A 23,267-nucleotide genomic window follows, 5' to 3' on the forward strand; every position below is an offset into this window, starting at 1 on the left:
AATTCCCCTCCCCACACATCCTGTGGAACTCAGACAGAGTGGCACCATTTGGGGGGCTTCTGTGGAGAAGCCCGCCAAAAAGTGGTACAAAGGGCTTGACCTTGGTCAGAGTTACAGAGACGAACACCATTTTAGAAAAAGAGTTCTGGCAAAAAGACCCAACCGTGGATTTAATATTAAATAAATAAACCGGCGGTATCTTTAACATTGCACCAAAAAGTGGTGCGTTTAAAATCAATGGGAAAATCCCATAGGAAATATTCTGGTGGAATATTTTGCGTGGTAACCACTGCCACCAGCCAGAAACTCAAAGGGGTGGATGGACAGTGCCCCCTTGAAAACAGACGCAGGGCCAATATAATTAACCCCTTACAGTACTTCCACACTATGATGGTTTGTACTGGTTCTGTTCACAATTTAGGACTAGTAAAGTCAATGGTGACTTTACATGCCCTGGGAGACAGTAGTCAGTCCCAGGGTATGGAGTCTATATTTGGGGGTCACTATGACACCCCTGTGTTACTGCACTGAGGGTGCTGTGTAACACACATGAAAAACAGATGATACCATATGGAGTAAAAAGAAATCCCCATAGCCCATAAGCACATAAGTCGGAGACATACCTCAAATCATGCTTAAGAGTGGGAGGAAAAGAGTCTCACTCTTAGCAGGAGAAAAAAACAAACCCCAAAAATCCAGCAAAGTTTCTGGGGGACTCACTAGGTTTGCAAAATTAGCCATAAGAGATTTCTCCCCAACAGTCGAAATCTGGGGAAGCTGCCTTTCAACCCATAAAATCAATGACCCTTCCCATAAGATTCCTATAACTAGGATCAGCATGATCTGTGGGGTCTGGTCTTTCAAAATCCACTTCAGGTGAAGTGTCCAAGCCACTGGCATTTTGGAGACAGTCATAATGATCTGTTATTTTAGACTGTGGGTCCACTAGCACTTCAGGGACCTCTCTGGCTCCAAACCGAACTCCGACCTGAAGTGACATCCTCTTCAGAGGAATGTTCTTCATATATGGATGACATGGATCTGAAAAATTCCTGTCTAGGTTGAGGGTAGAAAGTCTTTTCAGGTAAAGAAGGTGGAATCGACCTAGGTATCGACAATGGCGTCGACTTGGGTCTTGGAATCAAAGAAGGCGTCAAAGGCATCCATAGAGAAGACGCTGGCTTCGACGGTGTCAAAGGAGGCTTTGATGCTGTCGAATGCGACTTCGATACAGCCAAAGGTGTCGACGTCATTTTCGTCAGCGGTTTCAAAGCTATGGTCGTCGACTGTGTCGAGTTGGGTTTTGGCTTAGACTTACGCTAACCCCGATTTATGCACCGGAGGCTTTGACTTAGTACGAGGCGTCATGGAACTTTCCCTTGAAGACACTCGACTCTTTCAACTCTCGCTTGTTTAGATTTTGATTTTCCTCTGTCACTTTTAGAGTGGGTAGAGACATGATCACCACACAGCAACTTCGAGGGGGCCTGGGCCGCTTTCTCGAATATTTTAAGCATCGAAGCCCTAAAGGGCTCCCATTTTTCTGGGGAATCGTGCTTTGATGGAGAAATTACTCTCCTCTCAGAGGACGACGACGAGGAGGACCACACCTGTGACGTCGCTTTTTTGACTTTTTAGTCGAAAATTAGGAAGATTTCCCTGAGCGACTCTTTGATCTCGACCTCCTCGACTCATGACGAGATTTTCAACCGGATTCATCCGAATCCTTTTGTCTTTTAGAAACGTATACTTCTCCTCCCCCACCGCCAGTTTACCTCTACGTTCCCTAAGAGCCTTGTTGGACATGGCCTGACAGGACCTACACTCGTCAACTCGATGGTCTGGGTTGAGGCACCAGAGGCAATTCCGATGGGGTTCGGTTATCAACAGTGTCCTACCACACTTCTGACATTCTTTTTAACCCGGTCTTGGGTGTGGTGGGAGTAGATGATGAGGACATCGTTGAGGAAAAATCTGATGTGCCGTTCGTAACACGAAGCAGTTGCGTCTGAAAAACGGAACTGAGGTAACGGGCGCTGCTCGAGCCCTTTATACAGCGGATGGCGTTGATGCCGGCTCTCGAGTGACTTACACTGCGGCCTCGAACACAGCACCCTCTGGTGAAAAACTATTTCCGAAGCATCAGAGCTGGGATGCAATCATCATAAAATGAGGAATATGTGCGAGGACACAATCCATTCGAAAGTATTATTTCTCTGGTGAAAAAAGGTTCCATTCCTGTCCCTAGCAAGGGACGTCCCATTCAGGATGGAGGAAAGGGGAATGGGACATAGGAGTACGGTGCTATGGGCGGTGACTCCTCACGAATAAAGGTAGATGAATTTCTGCCATTGGGGTCCCAGTTAGCATTTGCGCTATTGACAGGGGTCAAAGTGTTGCTGAAGAGGAATAGGCAGGTAATCCCTTGCTAGAATTAGCAGCAGAGCACATTTTGGCAGAGGTTGTACTGATCAGGATACTACCGACAAAGATCATGCTGAAGGGTGCTCCGTTGACAAAAGTTGCTTTGGCATAGATTATATTACTGGAAAGTTCATGGACTTCTTCCTCACCAGTGAGGACTTCGCTGATGGGGATTGCACTAGCAAAGGATGTTGAGCAGGAAAGCCAGAGCCAAACAGCTCATAGTAAAATCCAGGTCAGGTAAAAGCCCCCTTTCTTCCCCATCCCCTGAACATCCATTTAGATCTTGCCCAGGGTTTCTCTTGCAGATGTCCCTTTTTGCAAAGAGCCAATAAACTCTTTGATCACCCTGCTTTTGATGCAGAGGTAAGCAATGTAAGCAGAATACAAGAGTTCTGCCTGTCCTGTAAGGTTTTTACTGTTCAAACTGACAAATGTGGAAATCCTCCACAATACAGTGAGGATGAAAGCAATACATACACTGTTGGCAGACAAAAATGTTATTTAGGTCATATAAGCCAGAGGTTCTAAAAAGAGACATTCTTATTCAGATAAATTTTCTAAGACGATGCTTAGGTAGATTTTAATTTTTATGTGAAATCCCCTTCACATGCGAGTCCCCCATCACTTTTTGCTGGACTACCCAAAGCATAAATTAGTTTTAAAAAATGGATTAGTTTGTTAATTAAAATGTTCTTGATTAGCAAACAGACCCATTTGATTAGCAATGTTGGATTTATATGGTTAATGTCACCAGACGTTATTTGTACCAAAGACATGAAATGAGTAACAATACAGCAGATATAAATACCGCTGAAATAAGACATTAGTGAGAGGAGTCAGGCCTTGCAATCTTTAAAATTCAGCTAGACACTCAGGTCGGGTAACAGTTTTCTGTAAAATGGTTCATGTCACTTTAAACCTGCTTTATTGTTTGGCACACTGCTGCCACCTAGAGGCCAACCTCTTTTAATTTGGCATTTACTGCAAACAAAGTGAATGTTAAATAAGTTTCAAACATCCCTTGCAAATGGTACTCGCAAATCATAAAATCTACTCCACTAGGCGAGTGGGCGAGAAGACTTTGCGAGCCCTGTACGAGTGTCTGGAAAATGTAAAAGGTTAGCTGCATGAATGGACACAAATAAATAGATCTGATCAAAAGGCTCTGAAACAGTTTGGCCAGCCGTCTCCTGCAGGTGCTAATATATAATGCAATCATAATCAGAGCAAAGCGAGCTCTGGAGGCTAACTACAGTGTATGGTAATGCAGTAGATCTGTAGATCTGTAGATGTACAGACTGGATGGAACTACTGATCACTACTTTGCATAAACCTATATAGTTGGCTTTGCTTAGTCTTACATATTGAATACACAGAGTGTACGGCGCAGGAAGCAGAGAACTGGGCAAACGTGGTGGAATTTTGTAGTTTATGGTCATCTCACTGTCAGGGTACCTGGTATAAAGCAACAGGGTGATAATATAGAATGTCAAGGAGTATGGGATTGTTCATGGGTTGCGCACCAGTTGCACAAATGTAGGAATGAATTGCAGGACTGTCTTTTAAAAAAATATAAAAGTTAACACATACTGGCCTTTGCCAGACAGGATATAGAAAGCTTTTAAAAAAAGTATCACAAAGTATACTGATTACTTCTGATTTGTAATTATTTGAAAAGGAAAAGGACATTCTAGCTAAGCACTGCCACACAGGCCTTAAGAGTGGAGGAGATGATTAGTGCTGCACATCACTCCATTAGAACTTGAAGTGAGCAGAGAAAAGTGGGTGAAGAGAGCACCGAGGGAAAGAGGAATGCAAGGGGAGCTGCACTTTCATTGTACAGGGCAACTTAAATAGCTAACTTTGCTACACAAGTGTGAATTTGATTAGCAGATCGCTATGCAACACTGCTTATTTTATGCCTTTCTACTGGATTTTTGGTCAGTTCTGAGTGAGTGAGAACCTTTTTCCTCACTCACCCATTGTTTTACCCCATCTTTGGGATCCTTTTGCATTTCTTTTTATACCTTTCTTGCAGGCATACTTTCATCCAGGTTTTGGGGCATCTGTCTGACTTTTGCAGCACATACCACTCTCTGTGCAGTGTTGCTGTGTTTTTATTTTCTGGTATTTCCCTAGTGTTGCCAAGGGCAGAGGGATATTTAGTATCCCTCCTATCTCTTCCTATTGCGAGATCAGCATACCCCACCGTATGTGGAGTGCTCAGGGGTTACACTGTATCCCCTTTCTCACGGCTCCTGTAACTTTTTTGTTGCAGTGACAAGCTAAGCTGAATGGCTGGTGGCAGAGGTTTAGCCTACCTACCTTTGTGCAATTTTTACTGCCAGCTGCACTCACAGCCACAGTAGTGCACAGAAGTTTCCCCATTGACCCAAAATGCTAATTGTAGGCTTGTCCTTTCTTGGTTCTTTGGCTGTGCGGGGGAGGTCCTGGTTTTACTTTCGTTTTCGGTGGGATCCCTTTGTGAAGCAGGCCAAGGCGCCAGTGTGTGTGAGGACAGGAAACAGGGGAGGACTCCGAAACTCTGCTGTTCTTTGTCTTCTGCTGTGCCTGCATGGAACCAATTCCAACTGGGAGGATGGATGTCTGGAAAGGACAGACACCACCCACAGTTTAAATGGTGCTTGGGTGCCGATAGGCTGAAGACCAGCCGACCCGTGTAACTGAAGAATCGATGAGGAAGATGAGGAGACGCAGCCACATGACCGGCTATACCTTCTGAGTAAATGCTGCTGTCTGACCCCTTCGTCCAAGCTTCAGGAGAGCCCAGAAAAGGACTCTCCCCCTTAGCCTGGTGGGTCCAATCAGTCTCACATGTCAGACATTTCGAGCCATCCCAACGACGAGATGTGATCTTCAAAGGCTGCAAAGCACCAACACCCTGGGACCTGTGGCCATTGTGCAGTGCATTGCCTTCTGAATATCGAATCCTCCCGAAACATTGGTGGACTCCATCCGGACCTCCAGAGGCAAGAGCCCACTCCTTGAAGTCTCTTCACCAGAGTGCTGGACTGAGAAAGAGACAAATCAACCAGGCTGTAACAGTTCTTCACTGCTGCTTTGAAAAGAGCGTCAAAATCACAGAACCACCAAGAATCCTTTCCTGGAGACACTTCACTCGACTGCTGCTGTGAGATCCATTCCTGGGCCCCCTCTGCCATCTGCCGGACCAATAATCTGGCGACCGGGTCAGCCACTGCTGCATCCTCTTCTTCACATCTAAGGTACTGTGTGACTCCTGGTAGAACTTACCTAGAGTTGCTTTGCTGCTCCCGTGTTGCTGGAGTGATGATTAGTGTGCTTGCCCAGCCACGTTCGTCCAGGCCCAAAGCCTGTGTGCTTTCAGGTAGCCTTCCCTGAAATTTCTTAACTTTTTCCCAAACAAAAAGTGTTACTTACTTGCCACTGAAGACTTCCCCCTGGTCCTACAGCTTGTGCCTTGCTTGTTTGACCCTCCAATCTGACCCTAAGATTCCCATAACTAGATAGGGATGGACTACTAAAGCCTAGAGCCTCTGAAATTACTACAAATATTGACCTGCTTTATGTTGGACTGGTTTAATTTATTCATACCTGAAACAGATATTCTGAAAGTTGTTACAAAAGTGTTTACCTTTGAATTGTTTGCTGCCATTCTAAAAGTATTACCAACGTGATTTACTTACTGTAAAGATTGCATTAGTTGTTCCAAGTTACTTATTGTGTGTTATAATACTTCCCTTTCTGAAGAATCACCTTTACCTTAGTGTATATATAAAATAAACCATAATTGGTATATACTTTTAGTATGTTAGTGTTTCTTTGGCCTGTGTACCTCCTTTCAGCCCTTCCTCCTTCCTAAGATAAGCCTGGCTGCTCAGCCATTGCTACCAACAAAACATGTGCGTTAAAGGCCTATACTAAGAGTTGAAGCCCTGTGTCCCAAGTGTGAGTCTTCCCAAGTCCTACCTAAAGTGGACTTTGTAAAACTCCCCAACAAGGATGACGCTGATTCACTATGAAAATGAACACAGGAGCTAACCTTCTTGAGAAGCCTCCCATCCGAACTCCTCCGCTCCCCCCATACTGCACAGGACCAGAATTCTCTTCCCAGGGAACAAGTGCCAGTAAAACACCCAAAAGGAAAGGATATAAAACATGAACGTCTTATTTGGAAACCATTTCCATTCCAATTCACAATTTGAAAGTAATCTTCACAAAAGAGATTACATAACACCGAGTGAGAGTAGAGCATAACCCAAGGACTCCAATCAGAATGATGTGCTGAATTATTCTGAAAATGGCTTCTAGGGTGGAGCTCTCCTCACTAACTTCTACTCCACTTCCTTCTCCCTCCCCTTCTACCAGGCCTCCCTTGCCCCCCCCCCTCACCTATTTATTCCCTTCCTTTCCTCCCATAACACCTGATGAGGTTTCTAGACAAGTGCGCTCTATGAAAGTCTCTTTCAAACAGGAGCTCCCCTGATCCTCCAGAACTATCCAGGACAATATTGTCTCCCTTGCTCCAGCCTTGGCCGATTTCTGCAATCACCCCTTTGCCACTGGATCGCTCCTCTCACTCCTCATGCACTCCCATGTGCACCCTCTCAACAAACTTTCTGCTAATCATTCCTGTCCTGCAAATTGTCCCATCTCTACTACACCCTTCTTGAGAATCTTGCCATCTCAAAGCTTGTCCACCACACTCAATCTGTTGGTTGCCTCCACGCCCACCAGTCTGGCTATAGTGCTGCCAGAGGCACAGAAACTGTTCTCCTGAACACCCATGAAGCCTTGCTCTCTAATCCCGATTCCAGTTCTTCTGTTCATCCTTTTTGACCTCTCCTCCGCCTTTGACATGGCCAATCACACCACCCTGATAAAACTGCTCCGACACCCTTGGTTTCACGGACCTGGCTCTGGAATGGCTGACCTTCCTCTCTGACCGACACTACCAGATTCAATTCGGCCCTTTCATCTCCACCATCTTACTCTCCACCTGTGGTGTCCCTCAGGGCTCTATCCTCTCGACCATGGCTACTCAATATCTACCTGGCCCCTCTAGCTCATCTGATCGCCACCTTGTCTCTGAACTTTCAGTGTTATGCCGATGACCCGTAGCTCTCTTTCAAGCTACCCTCTTCTACCTCCTCTTCTTCCTCTCTCATTCCTGACTGCCTTTTCTGCTATCCATGCATGGTGCAATACTAACGATCTCTGCCTTGATGCCAGTAAGAGGGATGTTTCTCATTGGTAACCCTTCTCCCCCTTTCCCACCCACACTCTGGCCACCCTCTTTGGGCCATCTCCCCTCAGTCTCATGTGAAGCAAAAAAACATTGGCGTCTTCAACTCCTCCCTCTCCTTCTCTCCTCACATCATGGACCTGGTCAAGAAGGCCCACCTTCAGCTCCTCAGAGGCATTCTCCCCTGCCTCACCTTTCCCCAGAAACTCAATGTCCCAAGACCTCTGATTCTCTTCAGGCTGGACAACTGCAACAGCCTCTTCCTCAATCTTCCTAACCACTTCCTTCGACCCGTTCGACTAATCCAGAATAGGACTGCAAGACTTATCCCTGGCCTCAAGCCCAGGGAACGCATCTCTCCAGCCCTTAAATCTCTCCACTGGCACCCGGTTGCTGCAGGGGCCTGGGACCACGCTATATCCAACTCTCTCCCTAAATACCTCCCTACTGGAGCCCTTCGCTCCACTAGCTCTAACCCTTAGCAAATCAGACGTTTTTCAAAGCAGAGTGTGGGGGTAAATTCTTTCCTCCGCAGTTGCTTCCCTCTACAATGACCTCACTGCTCCTCTCAGACTTTTGCCAGATCACCTTAAGTTCCGGAAGCTCCTCAAGAACTCCATTTTCTCTTCTTCGTTCTCCCTCCCCCTCCCCTGCTAACGTCCTCTCTGCCTGAGACTGGTGGTCTGGTTCCTTCAGAGTGCCAGGGTCTCCCCTGCCCAGTCTACCTCTTCACCTGTCCTCCCATGACCCCCACCCCATCCTGCACTTGCCCTCTCGCCCCCGCGCCGACAGTTGGCTGGTCAGCATGCACCCCTTGGAGCCATGCCAGCCCCTTAAGGTGCACTTAGCTGTGGAGCCCCCTTCATTCACTGATTCCCCTTGACCCTGTCTGTCCATCTGGCCTCCCTGGCACTCTTTCTCAAGGCCCAGCAACCCAGCTCCTGCACTTACCCAGCTCCCCCCCACCCATGCACTTAGTTACTGCACTGGCACGATCTGAATGTCTTAAGGCCTATTAGGTTTGCTACTTTTCTCCTACCTGCCCCCACGCCCCCTCCCCTGCTGCGCCTCAAAACACTTGTGTATAGATGCATTACAAATGAACAATCAAATAAATCAAATTAGGGCCGGCTCATCTCAACGGATGAAAAGAAAAAGGCTCAAAATGAGTTAAGGTTATGGATTATGGTGCAGTTTTTTGTTTTAACGAATGTTAATGGATTACCTAGGATGTCTAGCTCTGTGACAGTGAATAGTCAACGCATGTGAATCTATAAAAGATACACAACTGGAGAAACAGCTAACACTGGAATAATTACAAAACCGCAAACTATTACAGCAGTAGTCCTACCTTCAAAGAAAGCTACATGCATTGTGGACAATGGCCATGGACACGTTAAAGAAAATGTAGATGCATAGTGCACCTCTATTGATTTAAAATAGCAGACATGCACGCACGACATATGAGGCAGCAGACATTAGAATGTGATACCACAGGTCAGATTTGCCTGTACTCAACCATAAATATAAAGGCCCATTTGTATATCTGTAACTTCACTGAGATTGTGACTACCGAATAGACTTGAACTTACTTGGATTGTTCTTCTAAGTGCAATTTACAAATGGCAGCTAGCTGTGCCATTTTACTTGGAAGGGATGCTGAATTGGAGTCTGTACCTATTTGATAAATAGAAAGCATGAAATAAGAACAGTTATAAAGGACAGTAATTACAAAACTATAACACATCTGTTCCAGTACCAAACTGATCTTTAATTGTACTCACACCTTTTATACATTTGAGACTAATGTTTTGCACACTGTTATTGCAGTCGATTATTGCCTAACCCAAGATCATGGCTTATTTTAATGATCCTTGAATAACAAACACCTTCTCGATTCACTGACGATTTGGTAGGTCCATCTGCCAGATACTGGCACTGCCAATGCTCGCTTCATTGCTTTTTAACAGACTGCAATTCCTGCTGAGGGAGCATTAGCCATTAGAAGTGGGGCAATGGCATCTGCTGGGATTCAGGTAATTTGCAGAAATCACTTCACATGCCTACCACAGTAAAATGGTGCCATTTCAGGAGATGGCTCCTCTCAGCTGCTTCTATGTAAATGGTCAGGAATCTCTGGGACTGAAGAGGTGTCTTCAAATGACCAAGCCCGTTTCTTCCACAATTGACTAATCCATCGAGCTATAATTCCAGGACAAATGGGCATCACATGACATGCTTTACTTACCGTAATAGCATTTCTGATGATTCTATCGGCTTAGATTCACATGCTGTGCATGTAGTCCGACATCTAGTGGTAACAGCAGAGTATTGCATCTTGTCTTTCCAGGATCGAGAGGGGACGTCGGCATAGGCGTGTCTGTAACCCTATCCCCAACGTGACGTGTAGTGTACTCAAATCCTCATGCGTCGAGGTCCCCCCCCGATTGTATTTTTTCTCCTGTGAGTGAGCCTTATTACTACTGTGAGCAAGTACAGAAAGAGAAGTAGTAAGACGTCTATGTTCCTTCCATACGAGCTGGGAGGAAGGGTGGGCGCATGTGAATCTAAGCAGATAAAATCATCAGAAATGCTATTACAGTAATTAATGCAGGTCTTCTGATGCTTGCTAAACTGCTTAGAATCACATGCTGTGCATGGACTAGCGAGCAGTACCCGGAGGTGGGATGTGAGAAGGAACAGTAGTGAAGAGATGCCTTAGTACTGCTTGTCCCACCTGAGAATCAGTCCCACCTGAGAATAGAGTGAGTGTCTAGGCAATAGTGTTTTGTAAATGTGTGTACAGAACTCCAGGTCGACGCTTTGCAAATGGATTTGAGTGGAACATTTGAAATTAATGCTATGGAAGCCCCCGTGCCTCGAGCAGTGTGTGCTCTAGGCTTGAAGGGCAGTTCTCTCTTGGCAAGTTTGTAGCAGAGTGTGATGCAGTTGACAATCCATTTAGAGATGGCTGATTTAGAGACAGGGTCCCCTTCTCTACCAGCTGCCACTGAAACGAAAAACTGGTTTGTTTTCCTTAGTGGTTTAGTTCTTTCCAGATGCCCTGCGCACAGCTAGTGTGTGTAGGCTTTTTTTCTGCCACGTTGGTAGGGTTCTGGAAGAATGTAGGCAGTTCTATTGACTGGTTCAAATGGTACTTTGAAATAAATTAAGGCGCAAACCTTGGGTGAGTGCGCAGAACTACCTTATCTCTGAATTGTAACAAAAGGGTCTAGAATAGAAAGGGCCTGTAGTTCACCAACTCTTCGTATGGAAGTGACAGCTACGAGGAAGGCTGTCTTGTACGTGAGTGTTTTAGGCTTGCTTTGTGCATAAGTCTGGTTAACACCACATTAAGGTCCCATCCGGGAGCCGGGTTGGAAAGGGAATAGTTTCTTACCTGTAACTCCATTTCTCCAGCATTGGTATCTTTCATGGATTCACATGCTTAGAATATTCCCCGTCGTCAGGCTGGGAATCCCCGGTACATTATATAGACCCTTTCCCGTAGGAAAACTTTCGCCGCTTATGCGTCCTATCCACCTCGTTTTGTATCATGCGTGCCCGCACCGTCAGGACGTCATGATATAAATACAGGACCCGCCCCCGCGCTCCCTCAGATTTCGGCCCCCAAAGTAGTGGGGGAACCGGTTTGCATGTTCAGGGGAGGCAGGTGGGCGCATGTGAATCCATGAAAGATACCAATGCTGGAGAAATGGAGTTACAGGTAAGAAACTATTCCCTTCTCCAGCATTGGATCTTTCATGGATTCACATGCTTAGAATAGATTACACAGCAGTACACCCCCAAGAGAGGAGGCGTGCATGCAAACCCATATACTTTCTTCGCAAAGCCCGTTCCCTATGATAATGTATATTAGTAACATAGGAAAACGAACCACATACAGTCATAAATTCCACAGGATGCAACCCCTCAGTCGGGGCTTACCTTATTGGAATAGGTGTCGGAGCACCGCCTGTCCCATCCGGGTATCTTCGGCATGTTGCTGCGACAGGCAGTAATGGCGGGTAAAGGTGTGTGTAGCCGCCCAGGTAGCCGCCATGCAGATGTCCCCCAGAGGGACTCCGGCCCACAGTGCCGTCGACGATGCCACTGCTCTAGTTGAATGAGCTCTTGGCCGTCGTAGAAGAGGCTTCCCTGCCCTGGAATGGCAGTCCGAAATGGTAGATGACACCCATCTTGACAGTCCTTGCTTTGAAATGGCTTTTCCTCTAGCACCCAAACCATAGGCCACGAACAGTTGTCTCGTTTCTCTGAATGGTTGCGTACGATGAAGATAAAACTTGAGAGCCCTTTTTACATCCAATGTGTGTAACGTGCGCTCCGCTCCCGAGCATGGTTCCGGAAAAAACGTAGGCAACACAATAGAGGAGTGTTTATGGAACACCGAAGGAGCTTTCGGTATGAACTGTGGGTTAGTGGCAAGGGCCACCTTGTTCTTGAAAAATCGTAAGTATGGTGGGTCTACCATTAGAGCCTGAACTTCTGAAATACGTCGGGCTGAAGTGATGGCCACCAGGAAGGCCAATTTCCACGACAAAAACTTTAGAGACGATGAGGACATTGGCTCAAAAGGAGGCTTCATAAGAGACGTTAAGACCAGATAGAGGCTCCACTCCGGCGGAAATTTCTTCTCTGGAGGGAAACTCCGAAAGAGGCCTTTAAGGAAGTGCTTAATCAGGCGGTCGCTGAACAATGGTGCCGAATGCCGTCGACGAGTAAACCTGGAAATGGCGGCCAGGTGTACTTTTATTGACGATACTGATAGGCCCTTTTGAGCTAATAACAGCAAGTATGGAAGGAGCTGTTCCGGCTCAATCGATTGCGGGGCCAAACCTGGTTGATCCTCACACCATTGACAGAAACCTCTCCATTTGTACGTGTATGAGGCGTTTGTGGAAGGCGCTCTTGCCGCTTGCAGGATACGCCGACAGTCCTCCGGCATCGTTAGCCGACCGAATTCGGCGAAGTCAGGAGCCAGGCCGTCAACTTGAGGCTGTCCGGGTCGTGATGCCAAACAACACCTTCCTGTCGAGACAGAAGGTCGGGGGTCTTCTGGAATCTCATCGGTTCCGCCACCGCTAAGTGTAGCAGGTCTGAAAACCACACCTGTCTGGCCCAGTACGGGGCCACCAGAATTACCCGACATGGGTACCTGAGGATCCATTGCAACGTCCTCCGGACCAGGGGAAATGGAGGGAATGCGTACAGGAATTTGTTCGACCATGGGAAGGAGAACGCATCCCCCAGTGAGCCCTGCTGAGGCCATCTGCTTGCGTATTGATGACATTTCCTGTTGTTCTTCGTCGCGAACAAATCTATGGAAGGATGTCCCCATTTCTTGAATACTTGCTGTAGTTGTTGGTCGTTCAGCACCCATTCGTGAACTTCGTTCATTTCTCTGCTGAGGGCATCGGCTTCCACATTTCTCATGCCTGGCAGGTGGAACGCCAAGATTTGTATGTTGTGTTGTGTTGTAGGGCCCAATGCCAGATTTTCTGTGCCTCCGTCGATAGGGACCTGGAACGTGTCCCTCCTTGTTTCCTCAAGTAGAACATCGTAGTGGTGTTGTCCGTCATGACACGCACCACCGAGTCCCTCAGTTGAGGAAGAAAAGATTTCAGAGCCCATCGCACTGCTCTCAGTTCTAGCAGGTTGATATGCAGGGAGGACTCCTGCAACGACCACTGGCCTTGTACCTGTAACGTATCCAGATGAGCTCCCTATCCGCTCAGCGATGCATCCGTCACCACCGTCTTTTGGAACTCCGGTTCCAGTAGAGGCATTCCTTTCATTAGATGAGTAGACACTTTCCACCAGCAGAGTGCTTGTACTAGTTGTTCGTCGACGACCAGTCTGTCGGACCAGCGACCTCTGCTCTGCGCCCAACGGTCCGCTAGAAATTCCTGGCAAGGCCTCATAAACAGACGGCAGTTGCTTATCAACGGAATGCAGGACGACATGGTCCCTAGCAGGGACATGTATGTGCGCACCGACACCTTGGTACCGCATCTCCATTCCGACGCCTTGCTTTTCAGTTTCTGAATTCTTTCGCTGGATGGTCTCACCAGGCTTGTGTGTGTATGAAACTCCCCTCCTAGAAAAACCAAGGTCCTCAAAAGGCTCTACGGAGGACTTGTTGAAGTTTATTGCGAAGCCCAGTTCCTGTAAGAGGGACATTGTGGCCCTTAGACTGTTTCGTGTTTGTTCCCTGGACGAACCTCTGACCAGCCAGTCGTCCAGATATGGATAGACATGGTGACCATCCTTCCTTAAATGGGCCGCTATAGGGGCCAAGCACTTGGTGAACGTCCTGGGGGAGGACTTGAGCCCGAACGGGAGGACCTTGAACTGAAAATGCTTTCTCCCGACGACAAACCTTAAATATCTCCTGTGTCGTGGGCGTATTGGGATGTGAAAATAGGCGTCTTGAAGGTCTAGAGACGCCAGATAATCCATGGGTTGCACCGACCTGATAACCTCCTGGAGCTTTAGCATTTTTGGCTCTTTAGCCATTTGTTGAGTACCCTCAGGTCGAGAATGGGCCTCCATTTTCCGTTTGGCTTCTTGACAACAAAGAACCGGGAATAAACTCTGTGTCCTTCCTGTGCCACAGGAACTCTCTCTACCGCTCCTTTTCGCAACATAAGCGCCGCCTCTTGTCGTAGGATTCGGAGGTGGGGTTGGGTCGAAAATACAGGCGGAAGACGTGGAGGCTTGTCTTTGAATTGTAGCGCATGACCCATGCGAATCGTGTCTAGAACCCATCGATCTGTGGTGATGCATTTCCATTGGTCGAAATGATGAGACTCGTCCCCCCAGGAAGTTCCGAAGGCCGTCATTGGTTGCCGGTTTGTTTGTTCTTCGTCGACGATGGACCCGAGCCTCGCCGCCTGGAAGCTTGATAGTCTCTGCTTCTACGTGCCGACTGGGACGCTCGTCTGAACCCTTGTGAAGAGTACGAGGGGCCTGTTAAATCCACGGTCCCTCGAGGCTCCAAAGCGGGAGTTTCCAGAAGCACCCCTAAAGGGGCGAAAAGAGCGAAAGTTTCTACCCGTTTGGAGGGCGCCGAGGGACCTAGCAGTATCCGTGTCTTCTTTCATCCCCTTCAACGCTTCATCAACCTTTTCGCCAAACATGTGTTCCCCTTCACATGGCATGTCAAGGACTTTGTACTGGACTTCAGGACGGAAAGTAGTACATTTGAGCCACGCTTGTCGACGAAGTACTACTCCATGGTTGATTTGTTTGAAGCCAGACTCTGCTAGGTCAACTGCAATATTAATTGCGTGGTTCGAGGCCTCTTCGCCATCCCGCACCAGTAACATAGCTGCTTTCCGGTGTTCGTCTGGCAGATGTTCTAGGATAGGGGCTAGTTTGTGCCACATTTCTCTATCATATTGTGACACGATCGCTAAGGAATTGGCTGCTCTTACCGTCGTCGCACCGACTGAGAGCACCTTTTTTCCAAAGGCGTCTTGCCTCCTAGCCTCGCTTTCTGGTGGCATTGAACATTTTTGCTGTACCCTGGCCTTCCTAGCCGCTGCCGCCAACACCACCGAGTCAGACAGAGGCTGTGATGTTAGACATTTTGGAGTGGACTCCGGAGCTTTAAACTTTTTCTCAATCCGTCCCTTTATAGCTGGCTCCGAGAACGGATGGCGCATCGTCTTGAGACCTTCTTGCCACACGTGGTCCAGAATTGGGATGGCAAATACCGATTTCCTCCTTTGACCCATATGGTCAAAAAGGAAACAGTCTTTCTTCTGCTCTTCAGGAATCAAGCCGAACTCGGAACAAGCTTTTCCCATCATTGCATGGAAGGCTCCCACATCATCCGGAGGAGATGGCTGTGTCTGGCTCCTCGTAGACTCTACCTCTACATCCGAATTCCATGTTGGGTCCCTCGACGGTGAAAGGGAGATGTCTGACCCTGAGTCACCCAGTATAGAATCGGACTCCGATAACTCACCCTCCTCCTGCGCTCGAGGACGATCTTTTACCGCCTGGGGAGCCGATGGGTTTTTAGTCGTCGAGCGAGCTGCACAAGTTAGCTCGTCGACGGAAGGTACAGAAAAAAGTGACGATGAAGTCCCAGGTTGAGGGATCTGCGTATCCAGCCGCTGCAGGAGCTTCTGAAGAGTATTAAGCACATCCAGAGACAAAACTGTCTGGGGGGTCAGTAATGTTGATGATATAGGCACCATACCCCCACTCGCACTCATCGTCGTCGTCGACGTGGAAGGCCGTAAGCCTAAATCCGATGGCTGCAGAACCGTGCCACCTTCTCCTTCCGCCGAGCAGGCCGTGTCTGGCTGCAGTAAGACTTCAGGGGGGATCGGGTCATAGACCTCTGGCAGCCAAGCCATAGACTGAGTCTCCGTCGACGAAGGAATCCCAACCGCTGCTGCCTGAACAGTAATAGGCATCGTCAATGACACCGAGGTCGACGAGCAAGTAGTCGTCGTCAAGCCCTTAGACTTCGTCGCCGATTTCGATGCCGACTTCCCGGCTGAAGCATCTCGACTCATGGAAGACCTGGGACGGTCCCCTGAGGAGGATTTTGACAGTGCTTGCCTCTCCGTCTTAGATGATGAGGAGGAGGAGGGCTTTTTATGTGATGAGGACGACCCAGCATGCTTCCCCTTATGCTTGTCCTCAGCGCGGTTTTCTGCTGGCCGTACCTTTTTTGATGGCGGTTCCGACTTGCTCCTGGAGGCCGTGGAGCCAACTTCCGAAGCCGGGTAGGCACCCGCTCCGTCATTAAGCCAGTCGACCAGCCTTCTTTTACGGTCCTTAAGGGTTTTTTGGGAGAAACCCTGGCATATCTCACATGTATCCGCCGTGTGGTGCGGGTGTAGACAGTAGATACAATCCATGTGGGCATCTCCCTCAAACTTTTTTGAGGCCACATGTCGCACAAGGGCGAAATAACGCTTTTCCAGACATAATTCTCTAGAATTTGAACGTCGCCGAAGCGAAACAGAAGAAACAACCTAGTTTCCACTAGCAGTAATCACGAGGATCCCACTACTTTCAAACACGGTTGAAATCTGAGGGAGCGCGGGGGCGGGTCCTGTATTTATATCATGACGTCCTGACGGTGCGGGCACGCATGATACAAAACGAGGTGGATAGGACGCATAAGCGTCGAAAAAGTTTTCCTACGGGAAAGGGTCTATATAATGTACCGGGGATTCCCAGCCTGACGACGGGGAATATTCTAAGCATGTGAATCCATGAAAGATCCAATGCTGGAGAATGGGAGGATACATTCTCTTAACCCCTTCCATAACAGCTTTAATCACTGGGATCTTCCACCAAGACACTTTCTGCTGAGACGTAGTGTAGGCTGAAAGTGCATGTGAGTCGGGTGTAACAAGTTATGTGTAGGGGAACATTCAATTGGATTGATGTCCTTGTTATTACACGATATGACAAAGCGTTTCCATTTTTTGGAGTAGCAATGTCTAGTGTTAGGTTTCCTCGTCTCTGCGAGTATATCCATGCATCTCTGAGGAAGCTGGAGATGGCCAAACTCTAGCCAGGCCGCTAAATTGAGTTTGCGGGCATGGGTGGAGTGTTTCCCTCCCCCACTACCGTCCTGAGACAACATGTTGGAAGGGCAAGGCAGCTTCATTGGAAGGCAGAGAGACATTTCCATCAGATGGGAGAACCAGGGTTGGCAGGCTCATAATGGGGCCACCAGGATCATGGTCACAGGTTCCTGGAGCATCTTGTGCACAATTGTGTTGAGTAGGTGAGTTGGGGGCAAAGCGTAAACAAATCTCTCTAACCATGTTATCCAGAGACCGTCCCTCTTGGACTGGCTCCGAGGATACCTGGAGGTGTAATCTGGGCATTGTGAGTTTTCCAGAGTTGCGAACAAGTCGATTTCTGGGAAACCCCATTCTGCAAAAACGTTGGAGACAATGTCTTCGTGTAGTCGCCATTTGTACTCTAAGGGCAGTGGGATATCTCGGCTGAGCACGTCTGCCAGAAGATTGAGTTCCCGTGGAACGTGTAAGACAATAGAAACATCTTGTGTTTGAGAGCCCACTTCCAAATGTTTTGAGATAGTTTGGACAGACCTGGAGAAGGAGTGCCCCCCCCCCTGCTTGTTTAGGTAATACATGGCGGTGGTGCTGTCTGTGAGGCTCAGTACTGTCTTCCCCTGTAACTGCGTCTGAAAGGCTTTCATTGCTTTTAACACCGCTAGTAGTTCCAATAGGTCTATGTGGTTGGAAGCTACCCTTGGGGGCCAAACCCTGTGCACCGTCTGATGAAGGTGAGCCCCCCCACCCCGTAAGGGATGCATCCGTCGTGAGAGTGGCTTCTACTGCTGGGGTGGTAAAGGTTTTCCCCTTCAAGAGGTTTTCCCTCGATCACCACTGCAGAGCGAGAACGAGGGCTACCGAGACAACCACTAGATTGTCCCATAGTCCCCTGGACTGACACTATTGGCTGTTTAGCCACTCTTGCATGGGGCGCATGCGCAAACGCGCATGAGGATCCAAGTAAACGCAAGACGCCATCATACCTAGCAGTCGCATGGCCTTGCGTACAGTCACCTCGCGACGGGCTACATACCGAGGGATTTGAAACAGCATGTTTTGAACCCTTTCGGAGGGGAAGACAAGCCGGTCCTCTGTCAGAATAAGAGCCTCTAGAAACTGCTCGACTTGACTGGGGTTGAGGCTGGATTTCTTCTAGTTTATGGAGAATCACAGACTGAATAAAAGGTTGACGGTCCTTTGAGTGTTTGCTAGGCATGTTTCGTAGGAGTCCCCTGTTATGAGCCAGTCGTCGAGGTAAGGATAAACTGGGATGGATTGCCTGCGCAGGTTAGCAACTGCCAGTACCTTTGTAAATACTCTTGGGGCTGAGGCAATGCCGAAGGGAAGGACCTTGAACTGATAGTGCCTGCCTTCTATCATGAACCTCAGGTACTTTCAGTGTACCGGCAACATTGAAATATGAAAGTATGCATCTTTCATGTCCAATGTTGCCATGTAATCCCCCTTCATGTGAAGAGGAATTACTTCTTGCAGCGTCACCATACAAAACATTTGGGGTTTGACAAACTTGTTTGCTGTGTGCAAGTCTAGCACCGGGCGCATGGTTAGATCCTTTTTGGGTACAAGGAAGTACACTGAATAAATAGGAAAAAAGGGGGTTCTTGGCTACCTTGCAATTTTGATTTTTTTGGAAAAATGTGATTTTCCACGCTCTTTGCGGTTTATAGCAAGTGCAGATTTATTCATCTATTCAGTATGGACTCGTGGTCCTAAGGGTGGTCAGGCCGACACGTGTTTCAACCTCGTGGGTCTTTATCAAGGCTATCTGTATAGTTGTAGTGGCCCCGGATGGGGTCTTGGTGAAGGTTCAGGCGGGTTCTGTTGCCGGCAACACCAAAGGAGCAAACGCTCTGGACTCTGTCTAATAGGGATACTCGGACAACATTCAGGACCCGCCTGAACCTTCACCAAGACCCCATCCGGGGCAACCACAATTATACCGATAGCCTTGATTAAGACCCACAAGGTCAAAACATGTGTCGGCTGACCACCCTTAGGACCATGAGTCCATACTGAATAAATATGCACTTGCTTTAAACTGCAAAGCGCGTGGAAAATTAATTTTTACCAAAGAATCAAAATTGCACGGTAGCCAGGAACCCCCTTTTTCCTATCCATACAAGGAGGTGTGGGCGTCACCTCAACACAAACCTGTGATCTTGCAGCAATCCTGGCAACAGCACCAAATAGCTAGAGCCTGGTGCAGGAGTGTTCCAACTCTTAGGCCCAATCTCTTTCTTACACTGAATAAAAATACTCTTGTTTACCTGTAGAACGTGGGCGACTTATGGCACCCTTTCCTGCAGGTTCTTGACCTCTTGTCGCAGGATCTGGAGGTGTTCCGGTGTCAGGTGCCTGGATCTTGGGGGTCTGTACCGAGGTAGCCAGCTGAACTCTATACAGTACCCATGGGTGACGGTCTTGAGCACCCACTGGTCCGATGTGATGCTTTTCCAAACAGATTGGAATATTCCACGGGTTTGTTAATCAAAGATGCCCGAGTCTCGGGTTTAATCCCGGAATTTCTCAGCCAGGCATGGTGTTTTAACAGGGTACCTTTTGCCGATGAGCGACCAGCTGTTTCAGCAGCATCCAAGGTATTCTTGAGAATGTTATGATTAACTTTTTTGCCCTCCGCTACGATTGCTATTAGGCGGGTGCGCACTGGTTCCGAGACCTCCTGCAAGCCCTCTTGCAATAGGTTCCACTGGACATCTGAATAACTAGTCAATAGGGTAGTATTACTGGCTATGCACGTGGAGTAAGCCGCAGCAGTGATTATTCTTTTTCCCAGAGCATATAACCTCTTACACTCCTTGTCTGGTGGCGACTCTCATGTAGACAAGGGGACCCCGCCCGCCCTCTTCCTCGTAGTCGTGACCACCAGAGAGTCTGGTGTAGCATGACCTCTGATAAATAAGGGATCAGTTGGGGAGGGTCGAAATAGTTTCTCCACTCTGGGATTAACAGCTCTAGTCAGAGGGTGTTAATAAAGAGGATGGAATTGAGAAGGGGAATAGCTTGGCTAGCCCAAGGCTTAACTTTTAAAATGTCCTCCACACAATCAGACTCAATAACAGCCTCCTGTGTGGCTATCTGGAAGTGCTCTGCTGCCTTCCTGACAATGGCATTAAACGCCATTTGGTCGTCCAGCGGAGGAGCCTGATGCACAGGGGCAGACGATAGAGAGTCAAGGACAATGGCATCCTAGTGCGGGGTTGGATTCGGAGATAGCCATGGTGGGTTCTCACCAACAGGTTGGTCATCTCCCCAGTTCGGGGTGTGATCACGAGGATCATCGAAAAGACCATCCCCCTGTGCATGAGGGTCCTGTGCATGAGGGTCAGGGGGAATCTCTTCAGGGTCTGAAAGATTGAAGACCTCATGGAGGGGGGTATGAGGTCCTCTGATATTTAGTTGCTGAGGGTACAACATAAGGGATCTTTTCATGAGGCCTTTTTGGGGTAAACCTCCCTGGTAAATTTACAGATTTCTGTAGCCTGTTCATACACCCCTCAAATTTCTCCCTAGTCCATTTAGATGACCCAGAAGTGTCTAAGGGGGGAAAAGAAGCCTCTAGAGGATCTGGTAGTTTAGAACTTTGAGCTTTTTCACTGAGAGTCTTAGACAAAGACTGGGGACTCTCTGTAAAGTCCCAACGCTCTTTGGGGCGTTCTGGCATCTCCGACGTACTTTCAGGCCTATCGCGCTCTTCTGGATGTTTGGAATGCGTCTTCGGAACATATCCGTTAGTTTACCTGCCGCCGAGACAATCTTTGCAAGGCTTTCGCTGATGCTCAGCGTTACGGGATGGTGTTTAGGCTGAGAGGGCGGCTGCGTTGAAACTTTCGGCGCAACAAGAGTTTGCTTAAGCGTCGGCGTGCTCTTAGAAGGCACGTCGATGTGGGTTTTGGTGCTGGCGCCCTTAGTTCCAGAATGCCCGGACGCATGCCGCCGATTCGGTTGTGGGGAGAGCTGCCGATCTTGCGAACCGGCGGGTGTCGCGGAGGAACCAGACACACAGGAAGGGCAAAATTATAATGGAGTCTTGTCCACAGCGCAAAGTAACAGAAGCAACGACAATACCAAAGGGGCAAAGAGAGGGGGAGAAGGAAAGACGTACTTAAAAGAAGGGAACCCACCAAACTCCACTCTCCCTACTGTGTAGGCCAGCCAGAAGGCCCGGCCACATGGTCAGCAGCGTCAACCGGAACGCCAGCCGTCGAAGTGTGGTGTTCGGTCTTTGGTGGCGGTTCAGTAATTGAAGAGGGGATGACTGTTGTATAAATGACCAAAGGTCAGGATTTTTACAGATTGCAATTTTTGATATAGCTCCGCATAAGGTGACCAGCTAGCTGGGTGGAAAAAAACAATCTGAGGGACCTCGATGCGTGAGGATTTCTGGGTACACCAGACGTCACGTTAGGGATAGTGTTACAGACACGCCTATGCCGACGTCCCCTTTCGATCCTTGAAAGACAAGATGCAATACTCCGCAGTTACCACTAGATGTCGAACTATATGCACAGCATGCGATTCTATGCAGATTAACAAGCATCATAAGATTCCTTTCTGCTACTGGTTTCGTTATGCAACATATGTCAATCATCTACTTTCTCTTGAAGTTTTGAATATCCATTACACTGTAATTAGTTTTCAAGAGAGTTGGAACATGAAGATAGTCTGTAATTTCCCATGTACAGTGTTCAACTTGAACTGCATCCTTTCCCGATCACAACAATCTGAGTATGATTCAAGCCGAACACATGCACCAATGTTAGATACCATTGTGTGGTTTACCAGAACAAGTACTTGGTTACGTGTTCATACTGCTAAAATTTCTTTCAGAATTAGATTACCACCTTTGTTTGCACTGGGCCTGATGGCTGGTACTCCATGCATCCAGTACCTCTCATTTGAAGGACAATTGAATTATGTTACCACCAAGCTTTCCTACTTCATATGGTGACTCAACTTTATTCCCTCCACCCCCTTAGAGCCCTAATAAGATACACTACCAGCTTTTTCAATGACTTCCCATAAGGACTTGAAATATTTTCATCATGACCCACGTAGTTCTCCATCCAGTCACTGGAGAGATAATGGCGCGCCTTTCTCCTAAGATTTGGGTATAAATCCAGGTTATTTTGAAACCCTTCTATGGGCTGCCTTTTGTGACCCTTTGGAGAATGGGTCTTCTGACGAGACCACCAAAGAAGTGTGCAGTGGTAACACCCCATTGCAATATAAATTAAGGCAAACCTTTCCTGGAACACATACGGCCAGTCTGAACATTTCTGCAGTAAAATACCAACATACATTTTTCGCATTACCTTCCGTATTGGACTTGATGGGGCTAGTCGGAGCAGAGTTTATTTTTCTCCTGTCGCTTTCAATGCTTTTTGCTAGTTTTATGAGCGACGGGTGTCGAGTGAAGCTTTGTTTCCCACGAGAAGAAAAAAGATTTTTGGCACACTGCTCCTTTGACGTTTTTATTTCTTCAGTCTTGGCAGGTGACAAGGCAGTGTTATCTATACATTTTATATCTGGAACTGAAAAGATGCACATTTTTAAGTATGTATATCAGGACTTTTGTAGCTAAGAACAAAGCAAAACATGCATCTTCAATTAGTTGGAACATAAAGATCACTGAAACATGAATTCTTGCATGTGTCTCTAGTTTGTCTTGCAGCTTTCTACTTTCTACACAACTCCAATATTTTGAGCTTGCCACTAAAGAAAAAGCAACAGGAATGCATATCTGAGCCCCCCCCACAACCCCCCCTTACCCCTCCATCACATGCACTGATCACGTGCTGCGTTCGACTAGAGACGTGAACAGTGCCTTCCACAAATTGGAACTCTGCTCTTGTGCTGCCTGAAATGGTGGCCTGTATCAGAAAAATGCTTATTTTCATTTACAGGGATTCTTAATGTTTGGGGTTTCCCCCTAAAATCTCTGAGGCAGGGTTAAGAAGACACCTCGGGCAACAGGG

At 47.7% G+C, this 23,267-nt stretch overlaps 1 protein-coding gene across 2 annotated transcripts in view; it reads right to left on the reverse strand.

Moving 5' to 3' along the window:
* E2F8 (E2F transcription factor 8) overlaps positions 1 to 23,267 on the reverse strand; it is a 490,718-nt gene that overhangs the window by 154,307 nt on the left and 313,144 nt on the right. For both annotated transcript variants that reach the window (XM_069623464.1, XM_069623465.1), the window contains exons 8-9: positions 22,605 to 22,823; positions 9,265 to 9,349 (exon numbers count right to left, since the gene is read on the reverse strand). In XM_069623464.1, the coding sequence (XP_069479565.1) occupies positions 9,265 to 9,349; positions 22,605 to 22,823 (304 nt within the window). The remainder of the gene's footprint in view (positions 1 to 9,264; positions 9,350 to 22,604; positions 22,824 to 23,267) is intronic.

Source organism: Ambystoma mexicanum, chromosome 11 (genome assembly GCF_040938575.1).
Source record: "Ambystoma mexicanum isolate Mex_15411 chromosome 11, UKY_AmexF1_1, whole genome shotgun sequence".
In the NCBI taxonomy this organism is placed as follows: domain Eukaryota; kingdom Metazoa; phylum Chordata; class Amphibia; order Caudata; family Ambystomatidae; genus Ambystoma; species Ambystoma mexicanum.